This window comes from Prionailurus viverrinus, chromosome C1 (genome assembly GCF_022837055.1).
Source record: "Prionailurus viverrinus isolate Anna chromosome C1, UM_Priviv_1.0, whole genome shotgun sequence".
Lineage (NCBI taxonomy): Eukaryota > Metazoa > Chordata > Mammalia > Carnivora > Felidae > Prionailurus > Prionailurus viverrinus.
The window spans coordinates 119,458,417-119,482,151 of NC_062568.1; the positions used below are offsets into that span (position 1 = coordinate 119,458,417).

Consider the following 23,735-nt stretch of genomic DNA (forward strand, 5'->3'; position numbering starts at 1 on the left):
GTTTCTGTATCCTTTGGATAAACATCTAGTAGTGCAAAAATTCTTATGAAGCTTTGTATATCATATTAAATGACATTTTTACTGTATATAAATTTCTTGGTTATTTCAGAAAATTGTCCAAAAATGTTAAAGTGAAAAAAAAAACATTAAAAACAGAGAGGGAGGCAAACCATAAGAGACTTCAATACAGAGAACAGAATTTCCAGGTTGGTGGACACATGGAGGTTTGGGGAGAGAGGCGTACCTGGAGAGGCGATAGAAGCACCCTTCCCCACACCTGGCCCTCTGAATCTCCTCATCTGGCTGGTCCTGAATTATATCCTATTACAATCCACCCATGATCTAGATCCAGTCAGGGATCTCACATTACATGCTTGTCATGGCTGCTTACTCTTCTCTTGTGTGGGTAAGGTCCTACATCTTTCCTGATCTTTTGTGACCTGAATACTAGAGAAGAATAACGGCTTCATGCCCAGCATGGAGCCAAATGCAGGGCTTGAACTCAAGAACCTTAGATCAAGACCTGAGCTGAGATCAAGACTAATATGCTTGAGGAGGGAAGAGTTAAGATGACAGAGATGAGACCCTGAGCTTGTCTCCTCCCTGAAATGCAGCTACATCAGCATCAAACCATTTTGAACACCCAGGAAACTTATATGAGGACTAATGCAACAATCTGCATACTTGGAGCCAGAGAAAATGGCAGGTATGCAGTGTGGAAAGATGACTTGGGGGAGAGAAAAGCTGAAGAGCCCCAGAGGGTAGAGAGCCATTTTCCTGGAGAGAGGACAGAAAGAGAAAGAGAAAGGGGGAGAGTTCAGCACATCAGGATTGTGCAAGAAAAGCACCCCCCTCCCTGAAAGTAGCTGGAGAGAAAGAAGGAGAAAGTGAAAACACTTGCAGGGGACTGGATAGAGAGAAAGAAGAGGATTTCGATACCACCAGGATTCTATAAACTGTGGAGCACAGAGTCTAAAATTTCAGAGCTCAGTGCCTGACGGTGCTCTAGTGAGAAAGTAGGGTGAATCCCAGAAGCAGGCAGCGTGGCCTGATGGGGTCGGTGTGCCACAAGGAGAATCAGTTCTCCTGATTGAAGTGCATTTGGTACCGGCCCTATGGCTTCCCAGTGGGCAAAAGTCCTGGAGGACCCTGGAGAGCAGCCATGTTTACTGATATTGGAACAAAGACACTGGAGTACAGCAAAACCTGGCGCCAGCTGTATGTTGTGATTTGCCATAAACTCTGGACCTCTGCCACAGTGTTATTGTGCTAATGTTTTCCAGGACAAGCCGGCACCCAGCCATTGTCCAGAGAGACACTCCCCCAGAGATTTGGTGCAGGTCCAAGCTGCAGGGCTCTCTGAGGTGTGGGGTTATGAAACACAGTCCCATCTGAGATAAAACTCTGGAGGGATATGCCACCTGGCAGGTGGACAGCTTGGACATGGACAGGGTGGGGGCAGGGAGCAGACAGAGGCCTGAGACAAAGGAGGGATGCTTGATCGCAGGTTGGTGAGGGCATGGGGTTCCTGCACCAGAGACTAGGGATCTGTGTGAAACCATTTTCACTTCTAGTGCTCACATGCATGTGTGCATGTACACAGATCAGCCCCAGTGAGCTAAGCAGCGCTACCAAATGAAGAACAGAGCCATTACACCAAACCTCACCCACCTATGCTCTCCAGGCACATTCCCCAGAAGACCAGCACAAATCGCCTCCACCTGCTTATTCGCCTACAGACTATAAAGTGTGTGCTGCAAAGTTTCTGTGCTAGAGGAAACTGGCTGTAACTTCATTCAGGTTTCATTCTGTTTGCAGATTTACTTATTTTCTTTGCTTCTGGTTCTGTGTAGGTTATTTTCTGTATTATTTTACTTCTTTTTCTTGGATACAGAAAGAGCAAATATTTCTATTTTTAATTTTTATACTATTTTATTAAATTTTTAGTTAAAAATTTTAAAACTTTTTTCCCTTCTCTTTTTTCTCTATTCTATCAACCTTCTCTCAACAAGCAGATGGAAACACCCCTAGGATCTAGCTTCCTTTATTTGATTTTTTGTTTTGTTTTTAATTTTTTAATTTTTACTTTTTATCTTATGTATTTTTTCTTCCTCCAAAATGACAAGATGGAAGAATTCACTCCAAAAGAAAGAATAGGAAGAAATGATGTCCAGGGATGTAATCAACACAGATATAAGTAAGAAGTCTGAACTAGAATTTAAAATGACTCTTATAAGAATACCAGCTGGCAATATAATTTTTTTTTCAACGTTTATTTATTTTTGGGACAGAGAGAGACAGAGCATGAACGGGGGAGGGGCAGAGAGAGAGGGAGACACAGAATCGGAAACAGGCTCCAGGCTCTGAGCCATCGGCCCAGAGCCCGACGTGGGGCTCGAACTTACGGACCGCGAGATCGTGACCTGGCTGAAGTCGGACGCTTAACCGACTGTGCCATCCAGGCGCCCCAATGATTTTTTTTCTTGATACACTTCACTTGTTCTTGTTTCTTTTGATTTTCTGTTGTTTTCCAATACTTCTTAAATTGAATGTTTAACTCATTTGTTTTTAATATTCTTATTTTCTGACAAATGTATTTGTCATTTAATTTCCATAATTTCATAATTACTTCAAGGGTAATTTAGTAATAACTTATTTAGTTTCTAAATGTCTTAAAGCTATTCTGTATTTTCTAAACTTAATTTAATAAATTTGCAGTTGCAAAGCATAGTCTGTAGAGTACTGATACTTTGAAACTATTAGGGCTTCCCTTGTTGCCTAACACATGGCTTATTTTTATACACATTATACATATGCTTAAAAAGAATGGTGAAAGGGGGTGCCTGACTGGCTCAGTCAGAAGAGCATGTGACTCCTGATTATGAGTTTGAGCCCCACATTGGGTGTAGAGACTACTTAAGTAAGTAAATTAATTAAAAATATGATGGTGAACTATTCAATGAGTGGAGTTATTTACATATCTACTGGTTTGATCTGGTTTACTGTGTTGTTTACAAATTTTATATCTTATTTCTTGTCTGCTTTAACTATTACTTTCTCAGAGATGTGTGTTGTAAAATCAGCCTCTTCATTTATTGACACTTGAATGTACTCATTTCTGTCAGTTGTTGCTTAAGTTTGTCAATATCTTTTGCTATCAAGATATATATTTCAGGGACACCTGGGTGGCTCAGTTGGTTGAGCATCCAACTCTGGATTTCAGTTCAGGTCATGATCATAGAGTTGTGAGATCAAGCCCCACATTGGAATCCATGCTGAATGTGGAACCTGCTTGAGATTCTCTCTCTCTCTCTACACCTCTCTCCCACTTATGATCACATTCTCTCTCTTAAAAAAAAGATATGTATTTTAATATACTCTAATTTCTTTTTGGCCTCACTTTCATCCCTTTATCTATGCTGTTGTTATTCTCTGTGCATCAGTTTCTTTATCTGTAGTAATTTTTTACTAGTTGTTAAGAGTAAACGAGTTAATATTTGTAAAACACTTGAATAGTGTTTGGTTGGCATACAGTATTATATAAGTAGTTCGTATAGCAATGAGTAGAAGTGGTAATTAAATCCATGGGCATGGCTGAAATCATTTGAGAAAGCATGACAGTTTGAGAAAATAAGAGGATCAATGATCAATATTTAAGAAACTTTTATTTAATGGCTGAGAGGGGAGGCATGAACCTCTAAAAAAAAACTGAGTAGACAAAAAAGTAGGAGGAAAACCAAGAAAGTATATTCTCAGTGGCACCAGAGTGAAGGAATAATTAATAATACTGCTGATAATGTGTAAAATTGTCAAACCACTATGTTGTACGCCCGAAACTAATGTAACATGTGTGCCAAGTATACTTTAATAAAAACATTGATGAAAGAAGTTGAAGATTAAGAAAAATAGTGCTGCTGAGTACAGGTCTGAATGAATGTGTGAAAAACAGCATTAACTGCAACAGTTGAATGAGAGGTTTAATGAGTACAGTGGATGCTGTGATGTATCTCTGGGAACTCCCTTGAGGAATAAAGATCTTATACCATCAGTTGCTGGGAGTGTTGCCAGCAGACATGTCTCAGCTATCAACCTCCTTAAATAATTGCCTTGGCTAAATAGATCCTTTTCGCCTAAGGTCATAACACTTTTCCTTGGCAAAGCTGGCATTCGTACTGGGGAGAACTTTGAAAGTGCGTTGCATTTTAAAGGTCTGTGTGGGATGGGCTAAGGCCTTTGTTGAGATGGGGCATCACAACCTAACTTCTCCCTCAAGTTTATTTATTTACTTTGAGAGAGAGAAAGGCACACACACACAAGAGGGGCAGAAACAGAGGGAGAGAGAGAGAATATGAAGCAGGCTCCGCATAGTCAGCACAGAGACTGATGCAGGCTCAAACCCACGAACTGTGAGATCGTGACCTGAGCTGAAATCAAGAGTTGGACCCTTAACTGACTGTACCACCCAGGTGCTCCCCCCCGCCATTTTTTGTTTATTTATTTATTTTGAGAGAGTGTGAGAGGGGGAGGGGCAGAGAGAGAGAGAGAGAGAGAGAGAGAGAGAGAGAATCCCAAGCAGGCTCTGCACTGCCAGCACACAGCCTGATGCCAGGCTAAAACTCATGAAACCATGAGATCGTGACCTGACTGAAACCAAGAGTTAGATGCTTAATGGACTGAGCCACCGAAGCACCTCTCCCTCTTCCCAATTTTACTTCCTTTTCCTCCCTTCCCCATTTACTGATCCCTAATAAACTTCCTGCATGCCAAAGTACTTTGCTTCCCAGGGAACCCAATCGGTGACAATGAATTTCATTTATAGGAAGTGGTGATGGATAAGGGAGAACTGAGATGCAAAAAGTAAGAAGTAAATGATAAAAACATGGAAGAAGCCAAGAATGGGCAATCTATTCAAATAATTTGCTTTCATAGATAGGAGGATAACCAAAATCAAGGCAATATACACGGTTCACCACCCTGCCCCCTCTTCAGTAAGAGAGATATTTGACTGAAAGATAAATGCCAGTTAGACATACTGGAGTCTTGTATCACTGAAACTAACTTGTAACAAAATGTTACAGCAGTTGGAAATTATTGCTTTCTGTTAATGGATCAGGACATCAAGTTCTTTAAACAATATTAGCTCATTAAGGAGTTTGGGCAATAACTAACCAGCATTTTTAAAAGACTAACATAAACCTTTGAATTAGCCATCTTATGTCTGTCTTCTAAATTTGGTATGAACCAGTTTACATTTTTATTGCCTATATCTGATAAAACGATCCTCTAAACCACTCCTCCGACAACTTCTTTCTAGCCCCAGCTGAACTAGAAGTCTATACTCTTTAAGCCAGACTTAACCTGTTTCTTGGTTAAATTATTTAACAACGGGAATCAAGAGACTCCTGAAAAGTTTCTCTCTGGAGATCCAAATGAAGGTGCAAAACAAAACAAAACAAAACAAAACAAAAACCTTTATGGGGAATGAAATTTTTAAAGAATTAATTAATTAACTGTATGACCATAAATAATAATTTTGACCGAGTCATGAGCGTGTGGTGGAGGAAAAGGTTAGGTTAAGACTGGAGGCAAAGCTTCAAGAAAGAGGAAAAGCATAGAAACTCCAGGAACTATCAATAAATATGCCGCTGGCTACAGGCAGGCGTCTACAAGGTTCGCACGCCACGAGTGCATGGAGACTCCAAAACGGCCCTCCGACGTCTTTTAAAGCACTGGCGGGAAAGAAAAACATACACTAGCGACGAACACAAAGGCAGAAAATTTACGATTGACCCCGGAAATATTTTATTTTGCGTAGGTATCTGGAGAATATTCTTCTGTGATTCGTTACTTGATCCGGAAGAAGAGCCAGCAAACGTCACTTGCGATTGGATTGTCTCAGAGGGCGGCGCTTTAGCGAGCCAGTCACCTTGGCAACCGGATGTGACGATCGCGGAAGCCGCTGACTGAGCTTTGCTGGGCTGGCAGCTTCGGTGGGCGGGGTCGGTCGAGCCCGTCCGGCGCAGACTTCTCCACAGACCCGACAGTGCTGAGGGAGGCGCCATTAAGGCCACGCCTCCTACGCTGACTCCGGGTGGCTCTGGAGCGGTGTCGTAGGCTCGCGGAGGCGGAGACTCGGGCCGCTCCTCTCAAAGCCTAGGGCCCGAGCAGCGTCGTCAGCCGCTGTGGTTCTTCCGGTTTCTGTTGGCGGCGTCGCCTCCCTCCGAAGGCTGGGGATACGCCCTCTCAGCCGTCGTTCCCCTTTCGTCATCGAACCCGTCTTGCTCCGGGACACCTGCAGCGAAACATTCTATCGCTCTGGTTCTCGCCCCTTGGAGAGACCTCGCCCCCCCTCACCCCACCCCCATTGCCCACTTTCCTGGATGTGCTGGCCCCTCCGACCCCTCTAAAATGTCCAATAACCTACGGAGGGTCTTCCTGAAACCCGCAGAGGAAAAGTCAGGCAACGCCTCGAAGTGGTAAGTACCGGTTTCGAATCTCGCTCGACACACCCGCCCCTCGCCCGTCTCTTAGCAGGGTGTCGAGTTGGCCGTCGTTTGCGGACTCTGTGCAAGTCAAATGAGCTTGATTCCGCAGTGGGAGCGACTGCGGGGCAAGTGCTCCTCACGGGGCCACTCAGAACCCTCAGAGCGCGCCCCTCTTGGAAACGTAAAGCCTCTTCAGAGCCTGACGCAGGCAAGCCTCGGCCGTGGCTCCGCAGGACTCCATCGTCTCAAGTTACGTAGGCGACATAGTAGATAGAGCTCCACGGGAGAGGAAAACCAACATGGCCGACAATCCTGTGTGACTAAAACCTTCTGGAAGATTCTTGCGCACTCGCAGAAAAAACACGCAGCGCCCAGCACGGACATGCAAGTGCAGCCCAGGAGGCGCTGGACCATCAGTGAAAATAGGTAGTATTTAAGAGAGCGAGAAGGAAAGGAAAAATTTTTGTGTAGTTGATGAGTATATGAATTTAGACGCTGAAAAGTTGATCTCGCGTGAAGGAATGGATTTTTCAAAAATCAGATGATAGTTTTATACGAAGAGAAAGAAAAGTAGACAGAGTAATTCTCGTGTAAAATCGATCCTTTAGGACAGATGAGAATGCCATCTCTAATTGGATGTCTCTGTAGAGGAGCTATGTTTGACGTAGGGAGAGTGTAGTATTTCTTAAGACGTACGTACGTACGTAGTTGCGCATTTACAAAATAGTTTTTCACTGACTCAGTTTTTTTAAGGAAAGGTTATGTTGGTCAAGATGAAGTAAAATGGGAACAAAACTGTGAGCGAAGATCGAATATTTTAAGTTGTAGGCTCCATAGTTAGTAGAGGCATAATAAGTGGTGGGAAAAAACTTATGGGGCTCTCTCTGCAGAAGAAAAATGTAAAGAAAGCCTGGAAATTGAGATGTAAAAATCACGGAAGAGGAATTATGTTTGAAGAACATCCGGCTGCCTAAGTTTAATCGTAGCTTTGACAGATACTGTTTGTATGACTTAAGTGCCTTCTTTCCAGTCGCCTTTCCAGTAAGAGCGCTTAGAGATATTTTAAGAATTAAAAGAAGAAGTGTGTGTAAAATACTGGGTATAGGAAAGCAGAAAACCACTATTTATGTGTTAGCTGTTGTTATTGTAAGAACACAAGTTTGTTTCTGTACAAATTTTAGCCCAGGAAGTAGGCAGTAGGTTTCTTTTCATCACTAGTAGATACAAAACAGAATTATAATAACGACTGGAAAACATGCATAATATTCTAAGAAGAAATAACGAATCGCCTTGAGCTAAAGCAATATTGAAGAACTGCCAAGAAAGAACCACTGCTTTTCAAATCGAATAAAGAGCCAGCTTGTGTGTACGTATGTTGTTTGTTGGCTTACTTTGGTGGAAGCTGGGGGGAGAGGAGAGGCAGAGGTAGTGTTCTGTATAGATGATTCAAAAGTAGAATTACTTTCTAATGATTGTTCATTTCTTCTCCCTTGTTTTGGTACCTGGATATTTGATTACATCTGGCTTACCCTAATATAATGCAGTTTGTTTTAGGATTGCATTGTTTTTCAATATTAGAAATAGGGTAGACTAAGAACTTAACGTTTATATTTCTTGTGTATTTTAACTCTTTTATCCAGTTTCTCAACCTTTGGCTGTCTATATTTGACATTTTTTAAAACATTACAAATTGAATTATGTTTTGATTATATTCGTAAGTCATTGGGAGTTCTTAACTCGTTGGTTTATGCATTGTTTTCATCATCTTTAAATGCATTTGTTTCTTCAATCACTGGGGTTTGACATCACATATTTGGGACATTTACCAGATGCCTTTATGAAGCTATTTGACTCTTATTTTGGTTATTGCTTTGCATATTCTATTCTGTTTTGTAAGTAACAATGTGCATGACGCGCAAGTATAATTTTATAAGTCATTTGATTACTGTTAGTTCTTGAATTTATTGAAAGCTTAGGTTTCATACTTTTCTGGTAATATTTTTGATGGTATTGAATCATTATCTTCATAAACTTAAAATGAGCATATGATGTTCTTATTTTCTATTGATTGTTGGATTTTTCTTGAGTTACTGCTGCTTTTGTAGAGTTTTTCAACACTGCGTTACAGAATGTTTATTGCTTAATGTATCTCTAATTCATCAGGGCATAAAGTGTAAGAATCAAATTTACTCTTAGAGTACAAAGGAAAAATCTGGAAGATCTATGCGATAGTAGGCATTAAGTTTATTTAGATTGGGGCTTTATTTACAAAGAGCAAAACAGGAGTTAGAATGGTATAAGTATAAAGAATGTAAACTTTGGAGTTACAACGACCTAGGTTCATGTCCTAGTTTCCCATTATTATCCGTATAGTTCAAACATTTTGTTGAAAAATATTCACTGAGTGCCTGCTTAAGTGATAGACTGTGCTAAATGGAGAGACTAACTAAAGAAGAGGATATGAACCGTGCCCATGAAAAACCTCATAGCTAAGGGGAAGATGATGTAATACAGTTTTAAATAGCATTACGCACAGGATGCTGTCAGGGCATAGAGAAAGGAAATTGTAGAAAGGATTCGGGAGCACCCGAGTTGGGGAATGTAGATACCAACTTGCCAATTAAAGATAAATGCAGGCTGTGCTCAAGCAGAGGGAACTGGTAAATAAAGCACCAGTATGGTTTATTATTTGCTATTGGTATTTTTGTTTGAGTCTCTACTGTAAGCAGGATGAATAGGTAGCTCTTAAGCGCTTGGTTTGCTCTGCTAGAGAGATTAGACTTCATCTACTGGAGATCATTCAGAGGATTTTATGAAAAGGGTTGTCACTTCCCACGTACATTTTAGATAACTGATGGCAGTGTGGATTTGGGAATGAGGGATCAGGTGTATAAAGATTCTACTTAAGTTGTCCTTTCAGAGATTCTGAAGACCTGAACCAGATGATGTAGAGTAAGGGTTGGATTCAGAGAAATATGAAAGGGAAAATAGGCATATTTTGTTAGTGAATTGGCACAAAGAAAGGGGGATCAATTACAATGCCAGTTCTCAATTAATTCACCAATTAATTGAGATGAGGAACACACCAAAAAAACGATTGCAGAGGTATTTGAATTTGAAACTCAGGCAGAGTCAGAGCTGAAAATAGAGATTTGAGTCAGCACCTTAGATGTATTGTAATAAAAGCCTGTGATGCTACATCTCACAATAATAAGAGTTAGGATGTGATTGGCAACTGGCTTCTGTCTCCTCTTAATCCTTTGTTCTTAAATGGGGAGCTAAAATGAGTGTCCATACCAGCAGGCTTGATTTAGTTCGAAACATAATGTTTCATTGTCAGTTTACTGTGCATTTAGTTTTGTACCCCATAAGTGTTATTATCTTTACTATTTGAGTGTGTAAGAAAAGGACATCGACATGTATGCCTTACAGGCTAACTGAAATCTGTTTCTCATTAATCTCTCACTTCATGCAGTTGAATTTTTTGGACCTTGTTATGTTTGCTTTATGTTAAAGTAAATACAAGAAAGTATATAGATGGGATTGCCCATGAGAGCATGTAATTCTGAATAAGTTATTTAATATTACCAAACCTCAAACTATAAAATGGTAATGGTGATACTCACATTACTGGGCTGCTTATTAGGATTAGCGTTAGCTATTTATAATAATTATCTATTATGTATATAATATTATGTAGTATATAGTATTGTATATATTATCACATGTATATGGGGTATGTACATAATGTTAAATCATAGATAGTACGATGGAAGAAAAGGTCTTCTAGCTGTTGAAAAAAATACATTTTGCAAAAATATCTACAAAATGTTCTGTGAAATTTTTTTCATTCCATTTCTTGTGAATGTGTTATGTCGATATTAGAATAAAAAAAAAGTTAGAAGTTATATAAATATGTTTAATATACTTACTAAAGTTCTCATACCTTTTTATTAAAGTTCTTACATTGTCAAAAATTACCTGATTCATTTACTTATTCTTGGACACCAATTGTATATTTTAGTGGAGTATGATAACTTGCATTTATTAGGAGCTTATCATAATTCCAGCCCGTCATTTCATTTGCTTCTTATAGCAAGCCTTATCATTCCCATTTTGCTAATGAGGAAACATATTCAAAGAGGTTAAGTAAATTTATTAAAATTAATTAACTAATAATTGGAAGAGCCAAGATTAGAAGCCTGATAATTTTCTAGTGTATTCTTCTTTTGCCTTTTAAAGTCTCTGTTCGTTTTTCCAGCGTAGTTTCTCGGTTCAAATACCAACTGGTTTAAAGGAATTAGCACATTGATGATTTTTTTTTTTAAATCTTTAAGTGAAAAACTAGAGCATGGGATGTAGAATCTGGTTCTAATTTTAGTTCTAACATTAGCTTGCAGAGTATGATTTTTAAGAAGACAGAATCTTTATAAGGTTTTAGTTACAGTTACTCTCGTGGCAGGTCTCTTCTAGATCTGGGGGAAAAATGGATATTGATTGGAGAAGGGTGAATCTCACCCTGTTCATTTCAGTTTAATATTTAGAACTTATTCCATTTGTTACTAGTAAGTCGTGTGTGTTTGTTTTTAATGATGACACGCAGGAGTTAATTCAGCTAATGTTATTGTTTACAATGTGCCAGTTACTCTCTTAGGTGTAGAGGATTTACATGCGAAGTGCATAACTTGCCCTTAAGGAATTTACGTCTTTGGTAGATTATGTGAATCTCTGTTGATATAATGACATAGAAGAAACCATTTTCCTTCCCTTTTTGAAGGGGAAATGGAAGAGAAGAGTGTAATCAATGATTAGACTTGAAAATAGTTTGTGCGGTATGTTTTCTGTAAAGCAGGCACATTGAGGCCACATAATGAAGTATGTGAATGAAGTATCAGAAGCATGTGCCATTTGTTTACAAACCATACCAATTAAAAATGTGCATGCCCATACACAGATAATTATAAAAGCATAGGTTCTGCTCTTTGAAGCTTTTAATCTGAGGGCTAGATATTATTGACAAATGAAGTGCATAAATAAGCTAAATAAGACTAAAGGAAAGGTATTGAGACAGTTCAGTTAAAATGGAGATTTGGAAGGGATACATTAGTTTTTACATAATTTTTTGAGGCCCTACTGTACTTGGCATTGGGAGAACAATTACAAAGTAAACAGTATAGTCTCTGACTGTAAGGAAAACAATATTTTACTCATTTTTTAGAAGGCATTATATAACTCGTAGCATTCGTGGCACTAGTGGGAGTGCTTTATGGATTTCAAGTTGGAAGAAATTAATGTGAGTTTGAGTGACTTGCAAATATTTCATGGAGAAGATGGAATTGGTCCTCAATTTATAGCTATGTTTTAAATTGCTGGAGAAGGAAAAAAAAATAACTTGAAGAATACTTAGAATAAATAACGTACATGGGAGAATCCAGAATAGCAAAGAGACCTCTGTGGGAAAATCAGAGGTTTTGTGTTTAGAAGTTAGAGATGGTACTGTTGTAGAGATTGGTTGGGTCTAGATTTTAGATAATTTTCAAGTCAAGCTGAATTGGCAATGATGTATTATTGGAAGTTTGAGAAAGGAGGTAAGAGTATGAAAACAATGATTTAATCTGCCAGAGATACGTAATAGTAGTGGTTGCAGTCACAAAAACTAGTTTAAAAGTCACAGCAAAATACAGGAATGAGATAATGAGGACTAGACAGGTCCTAGGTAATACACATCTGATCTAGGTCATGGTAGTGGCAGTAGTGAAGAAGAAGAATGAGTAAGAGCTGTAAAAAGGAAAAAAAAAACCCCAAACTTTACAGATGCAGTGATTCATTCACTATACATTTATTGAGTGTTTACACTTTGTAAGCATCTATACAAGATGCTCTGGGTGAATCAAAGGTAAATAAGGGCAATAAAGGTGTCAGTGATGAGTGGGGGATTTAAAACCAAAGTGACTTGGGAAATAATAGTGCTGACATATGACTAGATGGTAGAATAGAGTACTAGTTTTCAGTAGAGAGTAATTTTAACTTTAAAGTCATGGTTTTCAAAAAAACATCATGGTATGAAAAGTGAAAGATTTTGGTAGGACATCACAAATATGGAACCGAGGTCAATATTAGGGGATAGGAATGATGGATCTAACTGTGAGGGTCATTATTGCAAAGGAGATAGTTGAAGGAAATAGTTCAAGCAATCAACACAGTAGTTGAAGCAATTGGTACAATCTTTAAGGAAGAATGTCTTTAAGGAGAAACAGGGTCAAGAATTGTGCTTTGGGGAATAGTCTTAAGTGGGTGCTTAAAGTGCAGAATAAGAAAGGGAACGTTAAGAAAAACAAGCAAATTGTGCATAATGGACATCATGTTAGGGATCTGTTCACGATGGATAATTAATTAGCTAGCAGTGTCTATTTCAGCAGGAAGCTCCTAGAGAATGAGAATAGAATAAAGATAGATTTAACTGTGAAAACACATTTGGTAATCTTTGAGAATGAAATTTAGTAGAATAATGGGAAAGAAAATAGACTGCAGAAGAGCGTGAATTTCGAGACAACTTTTTGGCATATCAGCGATAGGAAGTTGGTAGATGGCCTTAATTGTGGTTCATTAACATCATCTACCAACTTCCTATAATCAAATTTGGCACATAGATCACAATCATCTTTTTTTTTTTTTTTTAACATTTATTTATTTTTGAGACAGAGCGAGAGCATGAACAGGGGAGGGTCAGAGAAAGAGGAAGACACAGAATATGAAACAGGCTCCAGGCTCTGAGCTGTCAGCACAGAGCCCAATGCGGGGCTTGAACCCATGAACTGTGAGATCATGACCTGAGCCGAAGTTGGACGCTTAACTGACTGATCCACCCAGGCGCCCCTATCATCTTTTTAATCTTACATGACTTTAACATTTATATGGATAATCTCTTTGTCATCTGGTCTTTCAGTACAAAGTTCTTTTTTTTTTCCATTGATCTTATTCTGCATTCTGCTGCCATCCATCCACTTCTGTAGTTCTTGTTGTCAGATAAAATTGTTGCATCTATGAAATTCTTGATTCAGGCATCCTCTTTTTGAACACCAGTTGCTATATTTCTAGCTTACTTATTTAAATACTCCCATTCTGATCATTTTTTAACTTTATCTGGCCCTCCAGTCCAACAATCCCTTTATTTTCTCCTTATACTTTCACCTTTGTCTTATTATTTTTTTTCATCCTGTTTAGATTCTATATTCCATCATTTTAATAAATTTTTACCAATATCCTAAACTCTTTTGTTCCTCTTTGATTTTTTTTTTTTCCCATTCTTCTGAAACCACCCCAGCCCTGGATTTGCTTTCTCTTTGCGTATACCCAGTGGAACAAGAAAATCTCACAAGAGCACAGATTGGTCTCACTATAAATTCATAATCACTACCTATAGCCTTGGGCCATCAGCACTACCTGATGACTGATATTGCCTGAGGTCATCTTGTTCTCTCAAAGACTGTTTCAAATCTTTGATTTGCCTCAAATTTCTATTTTTGCTCCTATACTTAGCATATGATGTCATGTCCTTTTCACAGAAAAATAAAAGCCATTATATCAGAATTACTTCAGCCTCTTGACACCAAAGCTTTATAAGCCTAACTGCAGTTGTGCCTAACCTCTCTTTCAGTGCCAATGGAAGAAGGTATTTCTTCACCCCTCTTTAAAGTTCAATTCCTCTACCTGACTGCTGGTTCCCATTTCCTATCTCCTAATCAAACCTTACATTCATTTAGCCCTTTTTATCCTCTTCCTCTTGGTAAATCATATGAGCATTAATATATGCTCTGGTTCATCTAACCTTAAAAAGAGAAAAAAAGATCTCTTATTTGACTCCATTTAGCCTTCATCTACTTGCCAGTCTTTATCTTCCCTTTTGCAGTCAAAGTTCATAAGAGCTGTCTGTATTTTCTATCTTAATATCCTCTGCAACTTTCCCCCCCCACGAAACTACTCTTTTAAAGGCCTCAGTGACCCTCATACCATTCATGCAAGTAGATTTTTAATTTACATCCTATTTGACTTCTCAGAAACTTTTAACTAGAATTTCTCAGGGGCGACTGGGTAGCTGTTGGTTAAGCATCCAACTCTTGATTTTGGCTCAGGTTATGATCTCGCGGTCATAAGATTGAGCCTGGCATCAGGCGTCATGCTGAGTGTGGAACCTGCTTACGATTCTCTATCTCTGCCCTTATCCTGCTCATGCGCGCACACGCGTGCTCTCTCTCTGAAAAAATAAATAAATGAACTTAAAATAAATAGGGGCACCTGGGTGGCTCAGTCGGTTGAGCGTCTGCCTTCGGCTCAGGTCATGATCTCACATTTGTGGTTCGAGCCCTGCATTGGGCTCTGTGCTGATAGTTCAGAGCCTGGAGTCTGCTTTGGATTCTGTGTCTTCCTCTCTCTTTGCCCCTCCCTGCTCACTCTCTGTTTCTTTCTGTTTCTCAAAAAATAAAATGTTAAAAAAATTTTTTTAAGTAAATAGAATTGCCCAAGTTTTGTGAAACTCTCTTCTTTGACTTCCATTGCATCAGAATCTCTTGGTTTTCTTTCTACTGCTCAAAGAAAATGGGAAACTGCTGAAATATTTTAAGCAGGGAAGAGCCAGCTTTAGTATGCTGAAAGCTTTCAAAGGGAGAGGATGTGGCTGAAATAAAGGAAGACCAGTTATGGGGTGCCTGGGTAGCTCAGGCAGTTAAGCTTCCGACTTCAGCCCAGGTCATGATCTCACAGTTCATGTCTCTGCTGTCAGCACAGAGCCTGCTTCTGATCCTCCTGTCCCCCTTCCTCTGCCCCTCTCTAGTGTGTGCTCCTCCTCCCCCAATAAACATTAAAAAAAAAAAAAGACCAGTTATGAAGCTACTATAATAGTCTAAGCTAGAGATGATGTTTGCTTGAATTAGAATGGAGACAGATGATTTGGAAAGAATTGAAAAGATCAAGGGAAATTTAGGAGATAACATCAATAAGATTTTGTGATAGATGGAATATAGATGGTTAGAAAACAGGAAATTGCTTTTTCTGATTTAGGCATCTAAAATAGATGGTATGCCGTTTATCATAGAAAAAAACTGGACAAAACCATGTTGAGCTTTAGGTGTATTTGAGATTCTGAATGGAAATGTCATGGGGGAAGTTGGATATATAAGCCTGAGTCTCAAAAAAAGCTAAGATAGAAATATTTTAATTGTTACTGTATAAATGGTAATATAATTGAAGTCATGCACATAAAAGAAATAATTGGGAAAAGCCTACAGAGTAGGGAGAGAATTCAGTCTCAGCTTTGGTGCGTTCTAGTATTTGAAGGTTGATTCAAGTAGTATGTATGAGTTGCCAAAGAAGACTGAGGAATCATTACAGCAGTAAGAGAATTTCATATCTAGGAAACCTTGGGAAGAGAGTGTTTTAAGAAAAGGAGGAAGCATTTTTGTTCTCATTCAAATGTAATGTATCACTTATCCTACTTAATGATAACTGCCTGTTTACATGCACATACAACCAGCAGTTTAAGTTCTTTTCGGGACTGTGGGTTGAACTAGCTTGGCAAGCAAACATTTTCTGTAAAGTTCCAAATAGTAAATATTTCAGATTTTGTGTGCCATGTGATCATCTCTGGTGTAACTACTCAACTCTGCTATTGTAGCATGAGAACAGCCATTTAGTACAATAAAGATGAGTGTGACTGTGTACCAATAAAACTATTTATGGATACTGACATTTGAATCTCGTAGTTTTCACATACCACGAAATACTGTTCTTGTGACTTCTAAAAATCATTTAAAATAGAAAAAATATTCTTAGCCTGTGGGCTACACAAAAACAGGGAGGAGACAGATTTGGCCCAGGGCTGTAGTTTACTCACCCTTTTCCCATAACTGAGCCTGTGGCCTGTACCATAACATACCCTCAAGTAAATTTTTGTTGAATAAATTAAAGTTGAATAAATTCTAGTCTAGTTTATATGTCTCTGGGGGGTGGGGAGTTGATGAAGGTAGGCTTTCCTCTTTAAGTCCTGAAAGCAAGAATTCATACTTTATGTTCATGCTTCTCTTTCGAGATTAAGTTTTAATTTGCTAAAAGTAAATTTAACATTTTGAAGCACTATCAAGTGGCTAGAAAACAGTTTTAAATGTTTAAAAAGATATAATTATATTATTTTGGGTTATGGAAAGGCAAAATCATTGTTCCAGAGCTTCCTAGAATACACAGAGTTTTTGGGTTTGATTTTTATTAATACCTAAGGTTTTAAAAATGCCTACAGTCAGTAAAACACACCTTTATATCATTGAGAATTCTAATTTTATTATTATTTGTCTTAAGTTTTTGTTTTCATTTGATCTCTGTCATATAAGGCCACACTGTCAGTAGGACATGAACCCTGCATTTATATTGCTAGAATTTAGCATGAGAGACAGTCTATAGGCAAACGAACAAATAGATTAATATATATTTACCAATTGTGATATACCATGAAGGAAATTAACAGGTGTAATATTATAAACTAATAATGAAAGAAGAGCAAAAATAGTTAAAGTGGTCAGAGAATATCTCTCTTGAGAAGTATTATTTATGCTGAGACTTGAGTTATATGGGTGGGAGAAGAGTACCTAGGTAGAGAGCATGTGTGATGACTCTGGGTCCCATGAGAGCTTAGTATTTTCCAGGAACTGAAAGGTGGTTTTTGGCATAAATAACTTGGGATCTCTGCATTTAAGAAATCCACAAATTAATTATACAACAGATATTGATACATTTTGGATTTTTAAAAAATCAGACGGTCTATACTAAGTTATGGCTCATAAGTATCAGGATCAAAATTGGCTAGGTTAAAAAAAAAAAAAACCCAGTGTGTTCCACAATCACTGAAAATTATTTAGCTGAAATGGTGTTGCTATTATGTATATGGATTGACAGATAGTTGGAACAAATGTGAGTGATTCCCATACCAAGGGCTATTTAGCACCAAACTTCAAATGTGCTAAGTCAAAGAAGAAAATGGTTCCTACATGAGTAACTCCATTTAGTCTTCAAAAATGTGGCACACGAAGGTATCACCACAAGAAATGACTTTAAGCAAAAGAAGAATGGCTGACCGTATGACTTGTGAGTCACTGTCAGTAGGAAGAGGACAGAACAGGTTGAATAGAGGGTAGAAAAGAGTGAGGGAAATAGAATGTACATAAATGGAGGTGAAATGAGAATCCTGGTCACTCAGAGTAGAGGAGGAGGACAAGAGGGAAGAATTCAAGTAAAAAGAGAAGGGAGGATGCTCATAGTTTAAGAGGAACATATTCTAGTAAGCATAATTTTATACGGGGTAAAACCTTAGAAAAGTTTAATCTACCCATTGCTTAATCATATGAGAAACTCTAAATCAAAGCTGATCATTATCTTTGATTATCACTTCTATTTAAAATCTTTGTTTTGCCAATAGTTCACTTTGAAAACTCAAAGTGACAAATGATATACTTTTATCATATTTTATAAATTTTTATCTTTTTAAAATAATATTTGCAAATATTTGTTTTTAAATAAAATGTATATACCGTCTAGTATGTTGTATTTATTTACTCAATGTTCTTTTAAGTGTTTCAGGCTGCATGTACCAAGTAGTTCAGACGATTGGCTCGGATGGAAAAAATCTTCTGCAATTACTTCCAATTCCTAATTCTTCTGGAAATCTTATACCGCTAGTTCAATCTTCAGTCATGTCTGATGCTTTGAAAGGGAATACAGGAAGCCCAGTTCAAGTTACTTTTCAGACTCAGATTTCCAGCTCTTCCACAAGTGCATCAGTTCAATTGCCCATTTTTCAGCCAGCCAGTTCTTCAAACTATTTTCTTACAAGAACAGTAGATACAGCAGAAAAAGTTAGAGTTACTTCTGTGGGAACTGAAAATTTTACCTCATCAGTTTCTAAAGTTCAGAGTCATGGTGTGAAAATTGATGGACTCACCATGCAAACATTTGCTGTTTCTCCCTCCTCAACACAAAACGATTCACCTTATATTTTAGTAAATACTCAGAGTCTTCCAATGACTGTGAAGTCTCCAGTTTTGCCTTCTGGGCATCATTTACAGATTCCAGCCCATGCTGAAGTGAAATCTGTACCAGCGTCTTCATTGCCTCCTTCAGTTCAGCAAAAGATACTTGCAACTGCAACCACAAGTACCTCAGGAACAGTTGAGGCCTCCCAAATACCAACCGTTATTTACGTATCTCCTGTAAACACAGTGAAAAATGTAGTTACCAAGAACTTTCAAAACATTTATCCAAAACCTGTTACAGAAATAGCAAAGCCAGTGATACTAAATACCACACAAATGCCAGTGAATGTTGCTAAAGAGACACAATTAAAAGGTGGTCAGCATTCTCAAGCTGCTCCTGTGAAATGGATTTTTCAAGAAAATCTACAGCCTTGCAGTCCATCTCTTGTTCCTGTTAAGTCTTCAAATAATGTGGCTTCCAAGATTTTAAAAACTTTTGTAGATAGGAAAAGTTTGGGAGATAATACTATAAATATGCCGGCATTGAGCACTGTCAGTCCTAGTGGGACACAGTCCAAAAGTATGCCTATTAAAGATAATGCTTTGGTTATGTTTAATGGGAAAGTCTATCTGTTGGCTAAAAAGGGGACAGATGTTTTGCCATCACAAATTGACCAACAGAGTTCTGTTTCTCCTGATATTCCACCAAGAAAAGATACATCACAGATAGTGAGTTCAAGCCCAGTCACAGAAATATCCAGAGAGGTTGTAAATATTGTTTTGGCTAAAAGTAAATCTTACCAGATGGAAACAAAATCACTTTCAAATACTCAGCCTGCTTCCATGATCAATCTAAGGGCAGAGAAGAATAAAAAAGTGGAGAAACCATCTCTTTCTACCCCAAACCCACATAATATGAATCAACCCATTAACTACTTAAAACAGAGTAAGATTTTATTCACAAAGCCAGACTTTCCAGATGGATTTAGTACAGTACAGAATGCCCCCAGAAAAGGAAATATCATCCAGAGCATAGAGAAAATAAGTTCCTCTGTTGATGCAACAACTATCACTTCACAACAGTGTGTTTTCAGAGACCAAGAACCAAAGGTAATTTTCCCATGTCAGGGTGTTCTTTTTCTCTATCTATATAGAAAATTTTTCTTTCTTAATTCTCAAAGTTAGTTACCTATGATACCTCTTCCTCCCCCCCCCTTCTCCCATCCTCCACTCCATCACACACATACCATACACACATGTATGCTTAATTAAGTCAGAGCTTTCATCTGAAGGCAATGTTTGAGGAGGATAATTGAGAGCGTGCAAACAGTATCTCTCTCTTAATTCATTTGGCATGCCAAAGCTTTAAAACAAAATCAAACAAACAAAAAACTCACAGAGCAAGAAGGTTTATTGGTGAAAGATAATGTGAATTCAAAACTTGGTAAATTCTGTGTCCATGCATGTATTTATTAGATTACTGTTAGTATATGAAAAGATCAATATTACGCATATAGGAGAGCTGGGTTTTTTGTTTGTTTGTTTTGTGATGGTAGGGAAATATCTGGCAGTTTTTTTAGGTAGATGGTAGAAGGGGTAGGATGGTGCTAATCAGTACCTTTCAGTCATTTGTGGAAATAGGATTTATCAACATCTTTGATTTTGTTTTGTTTTGTTTTAAGTAGACGAGTTTCCTTTTTTTTTTTTTTAAGCCCTTCTTTCTGACTCTTTAATTATTCAACATATCCACATAGTTACCTTTCTGTTCTGCTTAAGATATGTGTGTCTGTGCTCACTAAATACTTATGCCCACTCTTTCCTTACCTAGAGGCCTTAATAATGTCAGTGTTTCTCCCCTTCCAGAGATATAAGGAGGTAAATTCTGAAGGAGTTTAAGATTGATTGAAGGCATAAGACTTTTCCAGAAGACTACAACTTCCAACTAAAGTTATATAGATTATTTTTTGACTTGTCATTAGTCTGTATTATTTCATCTGTTAACCTTTCTAGTGCAAGAAAGCAAAGTAAATGAGAAATTGTGGAGGAACAGTTTAAGTTTGTACCCAGTTAAATTCATTTTTTTGAGTGTGGGTGGTAAGGCAAGGGTAATGCAAATCAACCATTTAGGACTTTAGAGCATGATGGTTTTTGTTTTGTTTTTTTTAAGTAAGATGAGATGATCACTTAGTTGCCAGTCTGATGAAATAGCTTAAGTAATTGGCAGTATTGTTTGTGTGTTTTTGTTTTCTTAATTGCAGATCCAGAATGAGATGGCATCAACATTAGAAAAAGTTCCTCAAGAGAGGAATGACAAGAACCATTCCCAAGGAGGAAGCAATAAGGTATCACATCTGAAGAATGATGCTGAATTTAAAAAGATATTTGGTCTCACTAAAGATTTGAGAGTGTGCCTTACTCGGATTCCTGATCACTTGGGCTCTGGAGAAGGTTTTGACTCCTTCAGCCGTTTGGTGAAGACCAATACTTATAAAGAGACGGAGTTTATAGAGAAGGAGGAAAAGAAAAGACAGGTAATATATTTTGTGTCCTTTGTAGTTACTACAAATGTTCACGAGTGTGTTTTCTTGATTTTTTTTTTAGTCTTGTGCATTAATATGAATGGTAGTTTTCAGATTTGCGTGTGTATATATTATACACATTTGGTGTTAAAGAGAACCAAACACACAAAGGTAAAAATGTATCCCCAGTGAATTGAAGACATTTTAAGTGTTTTTATTCACCTGTTTATTTTTTTTTCATAAAAAAACTATAAGAAAATGGCCATAACTTTTTAAACTAGCTATCCTACGTTGAAGACCCTATTTAAAATAAATAATCCAAATGTAGAGAAAATACAAGCATTCAGATGGTCGTTGCAGTATTACCCTTAATACAGACATTTTAAGAAATCTACTTGGTCAATGATGAAAAAAAATCCCTATGACTTTGCCTATTTTACTTAGAAATATATCATTATTACACTGTGTAATATTCTGAGCTTTAGATCAGAGACTGCTCAACCTTTCCCAATGAAAAGCTTCCACATATATGCCTACTGTGCACAAGGAAACAAAATTAAGTCAATTCTGCTTCTCAGATTCTTTATAAATGGCTGTTGTATTTTGGCGATAGATCAATACATCTAATAGTTAAGCAGGAAAATGTGAATTAAGCAGTTTATTCTCAGTGAATATCATTAGGACATTGCTATTCATTTTGGTACTGTACAATGGTAAACAATTTTTTGCTAGAGTTCTCAGTATATTTTGTTGAGTTGAATTTAATTGATAAGTATTTGTCACCTGCAGACTGTTAAATTTGACAGCATACTGTCTATGTGGCAATAATTGTTTTTCTTTTGAAATCTTACTCAACATGACAACAGGGGTTTGATAAGAAAAGAAAAGCAAAAACCGTTAAAAAGATGGATCACACAAAGAAGAGAAAAACCGAGAGTACTTATAACACAGCTCTAAATGGTGGAACTAATGTCACCAATTCCCAACTTGTCAGCAGTATTTTACCAACTTCAGATGTATCACACCATAACATTCTCACAAGCCGCAACAAAACCAGAGAAGAAAAGAAAACTGAGGTTGAACACTGTACCCCTGAGAACCAGGAAAAAGGCACATTGAGTTTGAATGTAGCTTTTGAGCAAAGTCATTCCTTTAATAAAAGTTATACTGAAGACATTTTCCCCATGACGCCACCAGAGTTAGAGGAAACCATTCGAGATGAAAAAATAAGAAGACTTAAGCAAGTGCTGAGAGAGAAAGAAGCAGCTCTTGAAGAAATGCGTAAGAAGATGAACCAGAAATAATGAAATGTTGCTCTTCTTAAAGACTGCAGTGAAATAGCTGTCTTTTTTTCATATACTTTTGCATTAAGTTAATTATAGATGCATTAAGGTGTTCTTTGCATATGAAACTTGTTTTTTCATCAGTTGATTGTTAAATTTTATTTAAGGACTACAAAAAAGGTTGATTCACATATGATTCTTGTGAATAATCTACATGGGGTATCTGAGTCTTTGTCTAGATACCTTTTTTTGGAAGGAAAAATTTTCTATTTTTCTATTATTTTAATTAGAAATCCCCGAGTTTGAATATTTGTGCAGAGTTTTTGTTATTGTATGTTTGCATCTTTAGTTGAACCACTCAGGTGTTTTTCCAACAGCAGACAATTATTATATACTATTGAAATAATATAATCCAGGAGAGGAAATTGGCTCTAAATTTAGCTTTGCCAATGGGCTTATGTATGTACTCAGTCTCTATCCATAAAATGATGTAATTGTTGTAATTTTTTTTCTATTTCATGGAAGAAAATGTATAATAGCAGTATTATTTAAATATCCAAACATTTCTCAAGAGTTGAGGGATACTTGTTTTGTGGCTTTTACAAAGTAGTTTTATATAAACCAAAATGGGTTTTAGAATTCAGGTTATATAATGTTTGCTTAAAGTGATGCATTATTATTCCTAGGCAAATGCTTTTTCTTCCTTTTGTTGTTGTTTTTTTTAATATGTACATATTGAGAAGTAAATCTGAACAATGGCCACATATAATACTTTTTAAAATTGTAAAATGTAGTTATTCTTAATGGAGGCAAACATTTTTCCGTCTGGTTATGTTTGATTCGGAGAGGTTGGGATTTGTGTTGTGGATAGGGATTAATGGGAAGGAGGAAAAGTTTACCAAAAAAAGATGAATAAATCCCTGGAAGTAATGTCACATACAACCTATACGTACTGAAGGGAGTAGAACAAGTGCACACTGATCAACTAAATTCTGCCTTTTAGATTTTTTGTAACAGTTTTATTGAGATACTTCATTTACCATAAATTCACTTTTTAAAAGTGTACCGTTCGGTGGTTTTTATTGTTTTCACAGAATTGTGCAACCATCAACATGACCTAATTTTAGGACATTTTCATCACTCCCTCCAAAAAACCTCATACCTAATAGTGGTTACCCCCCAAATCCTCCTACCTCCAATCCTAGACAACCACTAACACACTTTATGGATTTGCATATTGTGGAAAGTCATAAGCATAGTATGAGTCATTCAGTATGTTTTCTTATGGGATTGGTTTCTTTCACTTAAAGTTTTCAAGGTTCATCTGTGCTGTAGCATGTATTAGTATTTAATTCTTGTTTAAATTGCTGAATAATAATCTATTATATGAATATACCACACTTTGTTTTCCATTCATCTGTTTCTGGACATTTG

General features: G+C 37.4%; 1 protein-coding gene across 3 annotated transcripts; it reads left to right on the top strand.

The window, feature by feature from the left end:
- The first annotated feature begins 6,282 nt into the window (after nt 1-6,282).
- On the top strand, nt 6,283-23,696 carry LRIF1 (ligand dependent nuclear receptor interacting factor 1). Of its 3 annotated transcripts, none has more exons than XM_047871435.1 (4): nt 6,283-6,476; nt 18,100-19,609; nt 20,758-21,030; nt 21,885-23,696. In XM_047871435.1, exons 1-4 carry the CDS (start codon nt 6,409-6,411, stop codon nt 22,320-22,322), a joined length of 2,289 nt encoding a protein of 762 aa, XP_047727391.1. In that variant the 5' UTR covers nt 6,283-6,408; the 3' UTR covers nt 22,323-23,696. The 3 variants fall into 3 exon arrangements, with proteins under 3 accessions (XP_047727391.1, XP_047727392.1, XP_047727393.1); XM_047871436.1 differs by having other exon boundaries at nt 18,108-19,609; XM_047871437.1 differs by lacking the exon at nt 18,100-19,609.
- Nucleotides 23,697-23,735: the final 39 nt, after the last annotated feature.

Bases quoted from the DNA above. Each gene is read 5' to 3' on its own strand.
- LRIF1 (XM_047871435.1), top strand. From the start codon at position 6,409: ATGTCCAATAACCTACGGAGGGTCTTCCTGAAACCCGCAGAGGAAAAG. The intron at 6,477-18,099 runs GTAAGTACCGGT...TGTTCTTTTAAG, and splicing joins TCAGGCAACGCCTCGAAGTG to TGTTTCAGGCTGCATGTACC. The intron at 19,610-20,757 runs GTAATTTTCCCA...TCTTAATTGCAG, and splicing joins TCAGAGACCAAGAACCAAAG to ATCCAGAATGAGATGGCATC.